The sequence below is a fragment of the Tasmannia lanceolata genome, unplaced genomic scaffold (assembly GCF_043159265.1).
Source record: "Tasmannia lanceolata isolate RefF3 unplaced genomic scaffold, GAP_Taslan_0.1 ptg000020l, whole genome shotgun sequence".
Lineage (NCBI taxonomy): Eukaryota > Viridiplantae > Streptophyta > Magnoliopsida > Canellales > Winteraceae > Tasmannia > Tasmannia lanceolata.
The window spans coordinates 1,442,419-1,457,931 of NW_027518697.1; the positions used below are offsets into that span (position 1 = coordinate 1,442,419).

A 15,513-nucleotide genomic window follows, 5' to 3' on the forward strand; every position below is an offset into this window, starting at 1 on the left:
TTGGTAGATTTGATGTCTCCTAATTCTGAGCCCCATGATGCATCAGAATAACCTTCCAGGATAGGAAGATGGCCACTATAACATAGAGCATAACCTTGAGTACCCTTAAGGTATCTCATCAGCCTCATAAGGGCATCCCAGTGCTCATGGCCAGGATTACTAGTGAAATGACTTAGCATGCCAATTGTAAAGGCTATGGCTGGCCTAGTGCAACTCATCGCATACATGAGACTACCAATCAGTTTAGAATAATCCAACTGATTCATGCTGGGTCCATCATTAGGTCTCAGTTTTTTGGTATAATCAAATAGTGTCTCAATCGGTTCACACTCACTGTATCCCCATGTAGAAAGTAGTTTCTCAATGTAATGAACTTGGTTAAGAGTGATCTCTTGCCTTTTAAAACATTACTTTCATACTAAGAATGGTGTCGACCACACCAAGATCATTCATGTCGAATTCTTTAGCCAACATTGATTTCACGTCACTCACTACAGAGAGATTGGAACCAAGAGTCAACATGTCATCTACATACAGGCAAATAATTGCAACCTTATTCGACACAGAACGAAAGTAAAGGCATTTATCTAAGTAACTGGTCTGAAAACCAAAGTTCTTTACTACCTTGTCAAATTTTTGATGCCACATTTTAAGTGCTTGTTTAAGACCATACAAAAATTTGTTTAACTTACAAACTTTGTTCTCTAAACCTTTCATGACAAACCATTCAGGTTGGTTCATGAAGATTTTCTCTGTGAGGTCTCCATTAAGGAAAGCCGTCTTTACATCCATTTGATGCACAACATATTGTTCAACAGATGCCAAAGCAAGAAGAATCCTTATCGTGGACAAATGACAGATCGGTGAGTAGACATCAAAGTAGTCTATCCCACTAACTTGAGTATAGCCCTTAGCTACTAAACGTGCTGTATACCGAGCTATTGATCCGTCAGAATTAAGTTTCTTCTTTAAAATTCATTTACAGCCCACAGTCTTAGCCCATTTTGGCAAATCAACTAGCTGCCAAGTTTGATTTTGTAACAGAGAGCTCATTTCATCATCAATGGCTTCTGCCCACAACAAAGAGTCCCTAGATCTCATCGCTTCCTTATAGGATGATGGATCATTCTCTAAATGGTAGGTCACAAAGTCCTCACCAAAGTTCTTAGGTACTCTATCTCTTATAGAAACTCTTAAAGGTTCTGATTCAGAAATCAGTGTAGGACGAGTGTCAGAAATATTTTGTTCAGACTCTACATGCGATTTTGTAACCATCTTAGTATCGCCAGGTCTGGTCAAACCATGATCTCTAAGAAATTTATTCTCAAATAATACTACATCTCTAGATTCTATAACCATATTGGTAGATAGATCCAAAAATCGATCAGCAGCACTATCTTCTACACCACCTAGATAAACACAAGTGTTGGTTCTAAGTCCTACCTTAGATCTCCTAGGGTCTTATATCCTCACATAAGCATTATTGCCCCAAGTCTTCTTCTTAAAGATAGTCTTTTTTGCCTCCAACTTGAGATTGTCACTTTTAGGTGACTTGGATTTCTTAGAAAATTTCTTGGGATTTGATACCGCATTAGCAGCAAATTGTTGCTGTCTAACTATCTCCAAGTTATTCCTGGCTCGATTCTCATCTTCAATTCGAATGAATCGTTTGAGATCATCCAGTCTCACTTGCACCTTTGTCCTATACACTTCAGTTTGAAAAGAATGCCATTGAGTTTCATCAACTTCTTCAGTCGAGTTAGCAAAGGTACTCAAAACGGTGTCAGAACAATTCATATATTTTAGACCGAATTGAGTCTTTCGCTTCCATGAATTAAACTCAGATCCACCAAAGGATTGAAGTTTGACCATCTCAATTGGAATAGAATTCTTTTCCATTGTATTATGTAGATTAAAGTAAAAATTAGAGAGAGTGCACTTGATTTCTAGCAAATAGCACCAAACGGAGTTCGACGATAAGAACTTTCCACAAGAATTCGTCTCACCAAGATGGATCGGCAAAGCCAAAGTCAATTCGGCTCCAAAAGATGTGGCCCCAATAGAGGGTCGGGCCCAAACAATTTTCGACCTCAATTCTACCAACAGCAGCCGTTGGATCCCTCTCAACAAAAGCCAGATTAGAGAGTAAGAAGGTGTGACTTCTTACTGTAGTGCTCCTCCACCCTTTGAAAAAACGTGAGAGAGAAACCGAATAGCTAATCCTGAACGTGAGATCGATCCAACCCGAATTTTGGAACGCCATTAGAAAACCCAAAAACGAGTGTGAGAGCCCTCTACCAATTAGAAATCCCGACAGATAGAGTTACTAAAATTAGATAGTCATCCCAATCGACCCTTGTTTCTGCAAGATGGATTTCAACCCACCAAGAACAACCCAAAAATTGGTATCTGCAAGATGGGTATCAACCCAAAAAGAAAATTCCAGAGTGAGATAGAGAGTGGGTTTGTCTACTCTGCAGATATGGAGAGGGTGAGAGAGGGGTGCAAGTTGGGTTGCAGAGAGAGGCACATAAAAATAGAAAAGAGGCAAACTTCCTTGATCGTCCCTTCTTGAACTTTTTTTTTTTTTTTTGCTAATTCTGCCGTGAAACAGATCCAAGAGCCCAATTGAAGTTTCGTCTCTTTTCCAACCACAAGCCTCCAAAAAATGTCTGAAACTAAACCCATTTCACATTGCAACTCCTTTCACAATCAAAACAAGAAAAAGTTGAGATAAAAGAGGGCGATGATATAATCTAATTCCCAGAGGAGAGGGCCGACCAAGGTAGAAGAATATAGAGACAGACGTTTCCTTTTTTCTTTTCTTTTCTTTTTTTGATGATAAAGCTGGGGTTGGGCAAGACCCCCACCAGATCTATTAAAAGAAAATGAGAAATAGAGAGAACGGGCCACCAAGGACCTAACTCAGCATGCTGCTGCAAGCCACCAAGGGCTAATGAAAAACAACAATATACAAGCTACAGGAGATCACCAATCCTAAACAGAGAAATACATAAAAGAGGATTGAGTTTTGGGTTTCGATCAAACGTGATAGAAAAAGACGATCCCAAAAAAAAAACGAGAATCAGAAGTAGCAAAATCGTATTTTGGGATTTGCTAATGCTTCAAGATTGTTAGAGGTAATTAGGTCAAGCAAAGAGTGCGTGAAGCATTACACCCAAGGTATCTAGTTTGGAATACCAAGTTTGTTGCCTCCAGCCCCTATATAGAGATACACTAGGGTTAATGACTGGTTAATGGACTCTAGCTCATGTAGACCCACTACACCGGTCGATTATCTTATTGGGCTTATATTAGAACATACATGTGTTATATATTATATACCCAACACATGTAGCATAACTAGGGCAGCTGCCCCTCTTGAGTTGGGCCAAACTCCTTAATAGGTCCAACTCAATTCGGCCCAGCCCCCTTTAAATTTTGAAGCCTGCCCCCCTTATGAATAAATCCTGGCTCCGCCACTGGTTCTTGGGTATTTATGATGTACTTAAAATGGAAAAGTCTTTGTATGTTCTCCAGAGTCTAATGAGAATTTCTATGAAGTTTGTTTTGTTATATATCTAAAAGACTCATGGGGAACTATGACTAAAATATTTAATGTGGTTATTTATTTTAAGAGTTTGTTTACATATTCATTTGTGTAGAGAAAGATGAGGGGTAGAAGAAGGTGTAGCCGTGTAGAGATCTGAGAAATGAAAGAGAAGAACATAAGTTGTAGGGAAAATACTTCGAAAATGAGATTTTACTTGGAAAATAAAGGCAAAAGTGGAAATGACTGACGATTTGGTCAATTCCACAGGTTCTTTTGTGCATTTCGTGGGGATGCGAGTGTATTTTGTTCTTGCATTCCATCAGAGAATAACCAATATTGTGCAATAAGGGATTTTTTACATCTTTTTATTACTCACAAAAGGCCAGTAAAGTTTTCTTTTATTTTAATTTCTTTCATAAACAATAACAAGGCTTTCAACGATAATTACAACTCGCCCGTCTCACAACCAAGGCATGTGAGATAATTAAGTGAAACTCTTTCTAATTTGATCCTTCATCACATTTAGACAAATACATTTATTTATTAAAAATAGTTGAAATAGTCAGCAGAAACAGAATAAAAGGCTTGACTGTGAAATTGCATATGAACATACTCATTACAAGGTAGATATTACTCAAAACTTAAAAAACAAGAGGATCATCTCTGGCCATTTGATTAGTGTAAAGCGTAGAGCTCTGGCTTGGATAACCGTGGAGTAGGGATGGCCATAACTGGGTTTGCAATCTTTATTACCCCAAGGTACTGGTCAGAAAGACTGATCTTAGTCCCCTCTGGTAGTCTCCAATCAAAGGAATGCAAGAGTGAACCCAATACATAAACTAGTGACCTCTCTGCCAAAGATATCCCTGGACATATTCTCCTCCCTGACCCAAATGGAAAATAATTGTAATCGTTACCTCTATAATCCCATTTGTTTCCAGGAGTCAAGAATCTATTGGGTTCGAACTCTGAGGGGTTCTCCCAGAGAGAAGGGTCCCTCTGTATCGCATACAGGTTAACGAAGATACCGGCACCCTTTGGGATGGTGTATCCACCCACAACACATGTTTCACTGGGAGTGTGAGGGATCAAGAATGGATTCGGTGGGTGCAAACGGAGTGCTTCTTTCACCAATGCATCTATATAATGCAATTGGGTTAAATGGTGGTCTTCTATAACGTTGTCCTTGCCCACCACTGCATCTAATTCCTCTTGTGCTTTCCTAATTGTTTCAGGCTTGTACAGCATCTCAGCCATGGCCCACTCTAACGTCGTTGAGCTTGTGTCCGTTCCACCTCCTACTAGATCCTGCACAAACAAAATAAACAAAAACAAGCATAAGCAATTATCTTAGAACAAATATATTACAATAATTATTGGCATGAAAGATTAGAAAACAAGGGCACTATGGGATCTGATAAAAAATACATTTAATGATTTGCAGGTGTATCTAAACTCGTTAGACGCCCTAAATTCTGGGTTTGGGCAATAGTGATAGTGATAGTGGGTTACCACTTACCAGTAGCAAGGCCTTGATGTGGGTCATGGTCAAGGGCGTTCTGGGGTCTGCTTGCTCCTTGATCTTTAGAAGGATATCAAGGAAATCCTTGCGATCTTTGTTGTTGCTATCCTCATTTTCCTCCTTGGCGTCTTTGTCTTTTTTCAATCGTTGATCTAAGATAGCGTCGAAGATTCGATCGAACCAAGAGATGGCACCCTTCATTTTACGCTCCACGCCCTGTATATCGAACCTTTGCAGAACTGGAAACAGATCTGAAATGTTGGGTTGTCCCATCAAGCTCCCGATTTCCCCAACAACTTGACGGAACTCCGCTGCAACTCCAGTATCTGCATCTCCCTTGAGGGTGCTACCCCATAGGGTGTTGGTCATGCTGTTGAAGATTGTTTGAGTTAACTTCTCACCAATATCGACCGGAGTTCCGATCTTGGCATAGAGATCGCTCAACATCTGGTGAACCTGCTCTCGTCGGAAGCCACTACTAGCATCGAGGCTCCCGGCGTTGAGAAGTTCTTGGATGCAAACCCTTCGAAGCATACGCCATTTTGAACCATAGGGGCTCCACACTATGTCTGAGCCCCCATATGTTGCAAGTGTTGCTGCAGACATTACATAATGGTTGGCGAAGGTGGTGTCATGGTCTTTGAGGACCTCCTTAGCCATGGACGGGGAACCCAATATGACGAACATCTTCTTGCCCATTCGGAGCTTGAAGATGGGTCCATAGATCTCCCTCAATTTGGTGAAATAGCGGTGGAGTTCGGGTTCGATAAATGGAAGGTTGCCTATCAAAGGTAAGCCTCGTGGGCCCGGCGGAAAAGGGAATGTTGAACCCTTTCTCGACTTCATGATCATCCATGTAAGCCAAGAAATTGTAGCAATTGCAATTGAGAACAAGAGGACTCCATCTGTTTGCAACAGAAATGAAAGAGGATTTGAAGTCATATTTTCTCTCTAATGAAAACAGGAAAAGAATGCTCACTGAATTCAGAAGCTCTCACCAGATTGAGTATGGTCGTGAAAATGTGGAGACCTCTATTTATAATGCGAGAAGAAAGCCAACTCTAAAAATGTTAGGTGTCCTAAAGATTTATTTAATACTTAAAGACTTAAGTCTCGGTCAAAACATATGTGCCCTTCAAAAGTTTAAGAGAAATATTGTCAGTAGTCTCTTTTCTAGACTTTTGACTAGCTAAAGGGTCTCGAATCCTTGGCGGAAATGTTTACACTTATACACCTCTTTTCATAATGACACACTATACTTTATTAACCACTGGCGTTTTTTTAATTGGGGTGCAGGTATGGCGTTCGCACGATTGAGAGTATTGTAAGTTGTATGTCTCTTTACACGGTTTCCACACGGACATGGCTGCATTTGATGAGTCGTGACTATTTCTATACTAGCAAATCCCTTTATACATTTCTGTATGACTAAGTTTTTTTATTATAAAGAAGCAACAGCAACAGCAACAGCAACAGCAACAGCAACAGCAGTAAATAAAATAATTGAAATTCAAAACAAAACAAGCTTATCTGCTTTGAAAAAATCACAGCTTTTTTATTATTATTTTTCTCAAAAATAAAACAAAATATTCTTATCCACAAATAATCAGGCTTACTTCTATACCACGGCAAAACAATTAACAACTTATTCTATTCGACTAGATGAAATTACTTAAATACCAATTCTTGTAACCCTCGGCAAAAATTCTAATACGTAAATTTATTTCCCTATGTGAGGACTTGTTTAGCAAGACCTCCCCTGATTATGCTTTCTCTGATCCATACATGTATATGGAGATCCTAGAGTATCAAGAGTTTGTAACAATTGGAAGAGAATTTATATGATGCCCCCCAAACCGTTCATTTGTTGGGCCCTGGTGTAGAGAGGGTGTGCCCAGAAAATCTTCTAGATAGGATGATCCTAACCCTTCTATCTGTGGTAGATTTTATAATTTGTACTTCAACAAGAATAAACCCCTAATACGTCCTAAAATGTGTTTCTTTCCTTGTTATTCGTTTTCCTTCCGTGAAAACTTTTTGTTGTAAATTTTTTTTATGGAAATTTTTAACTGAAATTTTGTATGGGGCACAATATTTTACTAGACCTGGCAAACCCGACCCGTGCCCCCGGGTCGACCCAACCCACCCGCAAATTTGCGGACACGGGTCAGGGTTTTAGTGACCCGCCAAAACCGATCCGCGGGTGACCCAACCCGCAAATACACGGGTCGGGTCGGGTCAACCCGCGGGCACCCGCGATCTTTTGAATTTTTTTAACACTTTTTATTTTTAAATAGAAAATGAGATCAAGGGCTAAGAGCATCTCACTTTTTGAGCTGGAATAGTGCACTTGTGTCTACAAATCGGCCCTTCTAACAGCATCTCACTTTTTGAGGACTCCCAACTTCTAGCAGCTCATGGGCATTACTAATTTACTATGCATGAATACACTCCCTATTTTTCAAAATGGAGGATTGGAAGGTACAGCCCACACCATAGGATGATCCAAACCGCGCATTTGACGGGCCATAATGTAAATAGGTTTTGCCCAAAAAATCATTAGCATAGGATGATTCTAACCCTCCGATCTAAAGACGGACTCACAATATGGAAACTTGTATAGATCGAACGGTTGAGATCGTCCTATGGCAATGATTTTTGGGGCACGATCTATTTACATTGTGGCCCATCAAATGGACGGTTTGGATCATCCTATGGTGTAGGTTGTACCATCCATTTTGAAAATTAGGGGGTGAATTCATACATAGAAGGGGGTGAATTTATCACCGCCCAATAAAAACTCTGTTTTGGAAAAACATGCGGGTAACCCACGGGTCGACCCGACCCACCCGCACTGGGAACGGGTCACCTGGTTGCTGACCCGCAGGAATGCGGGTCATTTTGACCCGCAACCAGCGTGACCCACACCCGCATGACCCGCGGGTCGACCCGACCCACCCGTTTGCCAGGTCTATAATTTTACTACAAATGTTTTGATAAGGTGAGGCCTATCATTTGGGTGGGGCCCACCGTTTTACACTTCATGTTTTGATATGGTAGAACCCACCATCTCCAACCAAATTTATCCACTCATAAGGTGGGCCCACCAACTGCACTCAAACCCTTACCTCAGGTGGGACCCACTATTTTACCTTATGTTTTGATGAGATGGGTCCCACAGTCTCCCCTCAATCCCAAGCATAGGACTGGGAATGGGATCACCAATTTTATACCTCATGTTTTAATGGGGTGGGACCCCTTATTTTACACCAAGAACGCTGGTAATGTAACATAGCCTCTCTTTCAAGGAGCCATCCATCAAGGTAGGAAAGGAAAGTTGCCCACTGCTTTTGGAATAGTGAAGATTGTTCGTTCCCCGTTAAACGACGCTTCTATGAAGACACAGAATAAATGGAATCGTGAATATCGTTTCCCACTATACGCGCCAAACTCCCGAGGAGCCATCCATCAAGGTAGGAAAGGAAAGTTACCCACTGCTTTTGGAATAGTGAAGATTGTTCGTTCCCCGTTAAACGACGCTTCTATGAAGACGCAGAATAAATGGAATCGCGAATATCGTTTCCCACTATACGCGCCAAACTCCCGTCATGCATCTTTAGTCTCTTGACTTTTCCAACTAGATTGTTGTCATGATAAACGCGGTTCTGATTTCAAAGAAAATTGGTGATATGGTATATCCACCCTCATTTTCTGCATCTCCACCCCCTCATGTTTGCCTAATCTTGAAAATGAAGAAAACGACAAATAAACTGTGAAACTACCGGTTACTCCAAAAGCTTAAGCTGTTTGCATTATTTCATCTTCTATACTATAACACTCACCCTCACGTGTGGCCCCTCTTTGGGTTTGACCTACACGTGGCACATGTGACCCTCTTTTGGGTTTGACCATTGCTTGTGGATTTTTGCTATCCAGGAGGTTTGCACTAAGGTCTTTTAGATACCATGTGAAACTACAGTTACTCCCAAAGTTGATATTAGAGCCCATGCCTCGGGTTCAAATCTCACAACTCCCTATTATTAAAAAGTCCACAAATGGCCAGCCCAAAAAGAAGGGCCACATGTGCCATATGTAGGCCAACCCTAAAAAGAGGCCCCACAAGTGAAGGAGAGTGTAAGTATAAAAGATTAAATAACACCTTCTCCAACAGCATAAGCCTTTGGAGCTACTATTATTAAGAAAACGCCAATAAGAGGGGGTGAAAGTATCATTTTCTAAAAGGTTGTTGTTATATTTTAGCTTCCAAGCAACATGGCGGCTTCTCTTTTTCCGGGATGAATAAAAAAGCCACAGCAAATGTTAATTTAAGTTTATCATTTTGGAGCTTATATATGATGTCATATAATAAAGAATGATAAGGTGGTGGTCACTTCAGCATCTTTTTCTTAAAATTTTTATTAAAGATTTAGGGCTTTCAATCATCTTTGGTTTTTTAGTCGATGGACTCTTCTTCTTTTATCTTTTCCTTTTTTTTTGCCTCCAATCATCTTAGTTTTTTTGGTCATTGGACACTTTCTTCTTTTTCTTTTTTGTTTCTTAATGGCAAAGATTTCTTCTTTTTCTTTTTTTGTTTTTTTATGGCAAAGATTTATATTCATAAAGAAGAAGAAAACCCAAGAAGCATCCCCGAGATCGAGATAATCAAGTACAGAGATACAAAAAGAAAGAAAAAATTCTAAGAATACAAGCCCAAAAACCATCAAGGAGAAAGGAAATCAACAGTTTTCCAAAACCGCCCTGGAAACACCCTCTAGCTAGCCCATCGGCCTCTCCCTGTTACATGATAGAAAGAGAGAGATTCTCTTGATACTTCTCTAGTTGTACATGTATCTCCAATGTACACTGCATGATCAAGATCATCCAGTAATTAGCCATTGTAAATAATATAGATATAACCCCTCTCACTGTCAAATGCTTAGAGAATTAAGTGAAACTATTTTTATTTTGATCATTCAAAATAATAAAACAAAAACATTTATTGATTATAAGGAGTTGAAATTACATAACATTGATTGAATAATTAAGAGGAAATACTAAGAAATTGCATAACCACATGCATTACAGGGTAGATATGAATTTGATTCAAAAACAATTGCATCATCTATGGCCATCCTGCTACATTAAAGCATAGAGCTCTGGCTTCGATAAACGTGAAGACTAGTGGAGATATCCATAACCGGATTCGAAATCTTTAATTTACTACCCCAAGGTATTGATTGGAATGACTTAGCTTGGTCCCCTCTCGTAATCTTCAATCAAAAGCATGCAAAAGCGAACCCAATACATATATTAGCGACCTTTCAGCCAAAGAGATCCCTGGACAGATTCTCCTTGCATCTAAATAATGCGATTTGGTTAAATGGTGATCTTCTATAATGTTCTCCTTGCCAACCACTCTATCTAATTCCTCATGTGCTTTCCTAATTGTCTCAGGCTTGTGCAGCATCTCAACCACGTGCTTTCCTAATCGTCGGCCTTGTGTCAACTCCACCTCCTATGCTGGATCCTGCACAAACGAAATAAAGAAAGACATGATAACGTACAAAAATTATACTATAATAATATAATAATTATTGGCATGAAAGATAAGCAAATGAGAATGTGTGGAGATAAAAATACATGTAAATAATTTTGAAGGGAAATGTGGTCGACATACACCTAGCCCTCCCCTTGCGATGCACAGGCCGACAAAGAACTGTACATCATAGGTTGATCCAAACCGTCCATGTGATGGAACACAACATAAATAGGTTGTGCCCCAAAAATCATTTCCATAGGCTGATCCTAGCCCTCCAATCTATAGAGGTTTCCATATATGGTGTTCCTCTTAAATCGGATGGTTAAGATCACCCTATAGATTTTTTATTAAAAAAACATAAAGGAGGGGGGTAAGATTAAAATTGTGTGGCTTTATAGGTTGATCCAAACCGTCCATGTGATGGAACACAACATCAATCGGTTGTGCCTGTAAAATCATTTCTATAGGTTGATCCTAGCCATCCAATCGATATAGGCTGATCCTGGCCCTCCAATCGATAGAGGTTTCCATAATTGTTGTTCCTCTTCAGGTGCCCGGAATCCGTCAATATTTTGCAAGTGTCATGCATGAGTAATATAAAGTAGTCTTTCGTCATTGTCATATGTCTACCTCTTCTCGGTAGATTTTTTCCGTAATTGTCATAGACAGGTATCCTGTGTCGGTACTTTTCGTATGTAGATTATGATTTTACCCTCACATAAATAGTATGTACAGATGTGGGGAGGGCAAAAAAAGGTAAAATTCACCCAAACTGACGTGTTAAATGGACAATAATTCTCCATTTTCTCTTCTGCTATATATATATATATATATATATATATATATATATATATATAGAGAGAGAGAGAGAGAGAGAGAACGGTTCCTACACATGTGTAGATAAGTTATCTACACACTAGCTTAAAATACAGTGGGGGCCACATTATTTGGGTGATCCAAACCATTCATTTTTAAGGCCCTCACATAGATAGGGTGTCCACAAAAAATCAGATCCATAGGATCATCCTAACCACTCGAACTGTGGAGGTAAAAAATGGACTAATTTGTGAAGGTTTAAAGACATCCATTTTACCTCCACAAATCGTAGGGTCGGAATGATCCTATGGATCTGATTTTTTGTAGACACCCTATCTATGTGAGGGCCTTTAAAATGAATGGCTTGGATCACCCAAACAATGTGGGCCCCCACTGTATTTTAAGCTAGTGTGTAGAGAACTCTCTACACATATGTGTAGGAACCGTTTTCTCATATATATATATATATATATATATATATATATATAAGGGTTGATGCGCTCGAGCACAGAAACAGAGGGTGGGGCCATTGGGGGGGTGATCCTAAGCATTTATTTGGAAGGCCCCATCATGAATGGGGAGCCTACCAAAAATCAGCTCCATTGGATCACTAATGGGTGTCCATTTGTGGGGCCTAAAATGGACAGATATTGTTTGTCCACAAATCTGTCCATTTTTTGCCCCACAAATGGATACCCTAAGGTGATCCAATGGAGCTGATTTTTGGTGGACACCCTACCCATGAAAGGGCCCATCAAATGAATGCTTTGGATCCCACCCAAAATGTGGCCCTACCCTGTTTCTGTGCTCGAGCGCAGCAAATGCATGCTATATATATATATATATATATATATATATATATATATATATATATATATGGAAAATTGAATATTTGTTTCCCACTCAACGCTATGTAGTAATGGATGTCTTATATTTCATACTACGCGTGAAATTATATGGAAGCCAGTATTGATAATATCTTTGAAGGTGGAAAACGAAAGAAAGTTCTTATGCATGTGAAATTATATGGTGGCATAGGAAGTTTTTCTCTTGTCCACTATTTGAACCACTAAACCCTAGAGGCGAGAAGGTTCTGCATCTTGACTTCTCAAACAGGTGGCAGATATCAGTTAAGCGGGTACTTTATAAATGCTGATCTGATTCTATTTCATAAAAAGTTTAGTGAAATGATATTTCCACCTCCTTTTGTGCTTCTCTGCCCATCCTCCTTGTCTTTTTTTTCCTAAAAATGAAGAAAACGACCAATAAAACCTGATGAAATCTTACAATTGTGTCCCTACACTAAAGAGCCCACTTGTGAAACGACCAATTACTCCAAAAGCTTAAGCCGTTTGAGATGGCGTTATTTAATCTTTTATACTTTAACACTCCCCCTCACTTGTGGCCCTCTTTTTAGGATTGCCCTACACATGACACATGTGGCCATTAGATGTGGATTTTTAATATTAAGGAGTTTTGAACTCAGAAGCTTTGCTCTGATACCATGTGAAACGACCAATTACTCCAAAAGTTTAAGCCGTTGGAGATGACGTTATTTGATCTTTTATACCTTTTTTTTTCAAATGTTGGAATTTTGTTAGAAAAATCAAGCCATGACCGAGACACTCATGGAAAACAACCTGTTAAGACAAAAAATAGTTCTATAAAAACATTTGGGCTCATGGAGGTACAGATTCGAAGATTTCTAGGGCCGTTCTAGTCACTCCAGCCCGAGCTAGCCGGTCCGCCTCTCCATTCGCGGTTCTTCTCATGATGGAATCTAACCAAGTGACCCTCCACTCTTTTATATTTTAACACCGCTAAAAGACCATTTGATCGGTATTGGAGTCACTATCGGTGGTCAGAATCTTAAACGAACAGAGAATTAGATTTCACTTAGGCCTTATTCATTTAGATTACAAAAATTGGTTTTAGGAGTCCAAAACTGTTTATTGGACTCAAAAAATTCTAAAAATTCAAAACGAACAGCCTCAAACATAAAAATTTATGTAATTTTCTCAAGTAAAAAATACCCTATTTTGAGCTTTCATCAGGAGAGTGGTGCTGAGGAATGAGGATCCTCAGTGATGCAGCCCACACCCATGAGGTTGACAAGTTTGAAGCCCAGATGAACCATCCTAAGCAAGTGAGAAGGGCAGCCCGCATCCAAGTCCAACACAAGGCCCATGTCCAACTTGAATCCATTAAGCATAAAGACCACCATAGACAAGCTGATCGAGCTGGAGTCACGTATTAATGAGTCTGACCACTTTTTAGAGTCCGTTTTTGGACCTCTAGATGGACGAATCAGAGAAAATGCTTAACTAGGAAGTTGTAGGTATTTGAATTATCTTTCCAACAGATATTCATGGTCCTAATTTGGCTCAGTGGTTGAAGAGTTATGGCTATTTTGGTAGACTGTGTTTGCTAGTTTTGACTAGTTAATGTGTTTAGAGTTCCTAAACTATTAGTGATGTATGTGAGTTCCTAAACTAGTTAGTGGACTAGTTTGAACGAATTTTCTCATGTATTTCTCTATTTAAAGAGTATCAAACATATGTAATGGAGTTAATTGAATATTTGAATGATAATTTGCTTAGTGCATTTTCTCTTGAACCTTGAAGAGTTCTTCCTTGAAACCTAGAAGAGTTTCACTCCTTCCTTGAAGAGTAGGAGCTTTCCCCTATTGTTTGCATCCTTGAAGAGTTGCAACCATCAATCTAGAAGAATTGATGTTACCTATCTTCCTTGGTAACCTAGAAGAGTAGCCATTGAAGTTATCTTTCTCTATTTTGCCCCGCTCTATTTTCAGAAACCTGTCTATTCGCATTCATCCACTTCCATCACCATTTCAAGCCCTTTCCAGTATTTTTTTGAACAAACTTTTGTCAGCAAAGTTGTAGATCTTTGAGTCCTTAAAATTTTGGCTTTTGAATCAAGTCATTCCGACCTATATCGAGGGAGATACGCTCATTTTACCGAACTTGCGCAAATCTGTTTTTCTTGAATCCGAATTCTTCAACATTTGAGTGTGTGTCTGTCACTCTCCCGATCCTTAGTCCAAGAAGCCTGGGAGAGGCTTGCATCACTCAGCCACCCCATTACTTCCCGGCTAGGACCCCACCTAACCACACAAGGGGGAATGTACATGTGATAAATTAGGAGACATAAATATAACAAACACTCCCCTTTTGGAGCTTAACTTTTTCAATGTTTTTTTATATTAGGTCCGCAAGTGCGCATTTTATATATAAAAAAAATACTGGGTCCGCTTGGTTAAAAGATTCAAATCATTCATTTCTCCCCCCACAAGATGATGCTAACCATCTGATGAAAACCTCAACATTATCTGAGGATTAGGACCATCACCTTCCTATCTGTAGATGAAAGGCACATTATAGAAACCTCTATATATCAGATGGTTAGGATCGTCTTATGGTGATGATTTTCCGGGCACAGCCTGTTTGCATTGGGACCCAACCTATGTATGGTTTGGATCTTCAAACAAGATGGCCCCATATTGACATCATATAAAATCATATAAAAACTCACTTTTACATTACTTTGCAGAAGTGGCCTCCAACACGCCAGAATGAGTGACACCCGCGAAAGTCTTGTTCCCCAGCCAATATGGAGAGGGAGGAAATTCGCCGGCCCAATCTCTTATCCCATGTGAGCACTGGAGGGCAGTTCAACCTAGTCATCAATTCACTAAAGGCACTTGACTTCAGTCATTAATTGATGCTAGAAAATGAGGATCTCACATTTCTTTGGTGATGACCATCTGTGTCATTGCTAGTACTCATTAAAGTGCCCCTTTGGAGAAGACTGCTCTCTCATTGCTAGTGCTCATTGGATTGTGGCTTAGGAGAAAATGACTACTCATGGGAGTAGGCTTAGGCCCTCTTCGTTTTAGATTTTGACAACCGATTGAGTCCAAAACCGATTATTGGACTCAAAATCAATCTATAATCGGTTTTGGACTCAATCATGGTATAGAGCTATTGCCTCACGGCAAGTCCTGGGTTCAAAACCCAACAACTTGTGTACGACTAACCCTAAACGAGGGGCCACATGTGCTAC

The 15,513-nt window shown here is 39.7% G+C and overlaps 1 protein-coding gene across 1 annotated transcript; it reads right to left on the reverse strand.

Moving 5' to 3' along the window:
* Positions 1-3,934: 3,934 nt before the first annotated feature.
* Positions 3,935-6,093, reverse strand: LOC143854312 (flavonoid 3'-monooxygenase CYP75B137-like). The gene is made up of 2 exons (XM_077364196.1): positions 5,073-6,093; positions 3,935-4,861 (listed from the first exon to the last, which is right to left on the reverse strand). The coding sequence occupies exons 1-2, from the start codon at positions 6,015-6,017 to the stop codon at positions 4,229-4,231; spliced, it is 1,578 nt and encodes a 525-aa protein (XP_077220311.1). The 5' UTR covers positions 6,018-6,093; the 3' UTR covers positions 3,935-4,228.
* Between the last annotated feature and the right edge of the window lie 9,420 nt (positions 6,094-15,513).

Excerpts from the sequence above, each read along its gene's own strand:
- LOC143854312 (XM_077364196.1), bottom strand. The coding sequence starts at position 6,017 with ATGACTTCAAATCCTCTTTCATTTCTGTTGCAAACAGATGGAGTCCTC. Across the intron at positions 4,862-5,072 it reads ACATCAAGGCCTTGCTACTG|GATCTAGTAGGAGGTGGAAC; the intron begins GTAAGTGGTAAC and ends TTGTTTGTGCAG.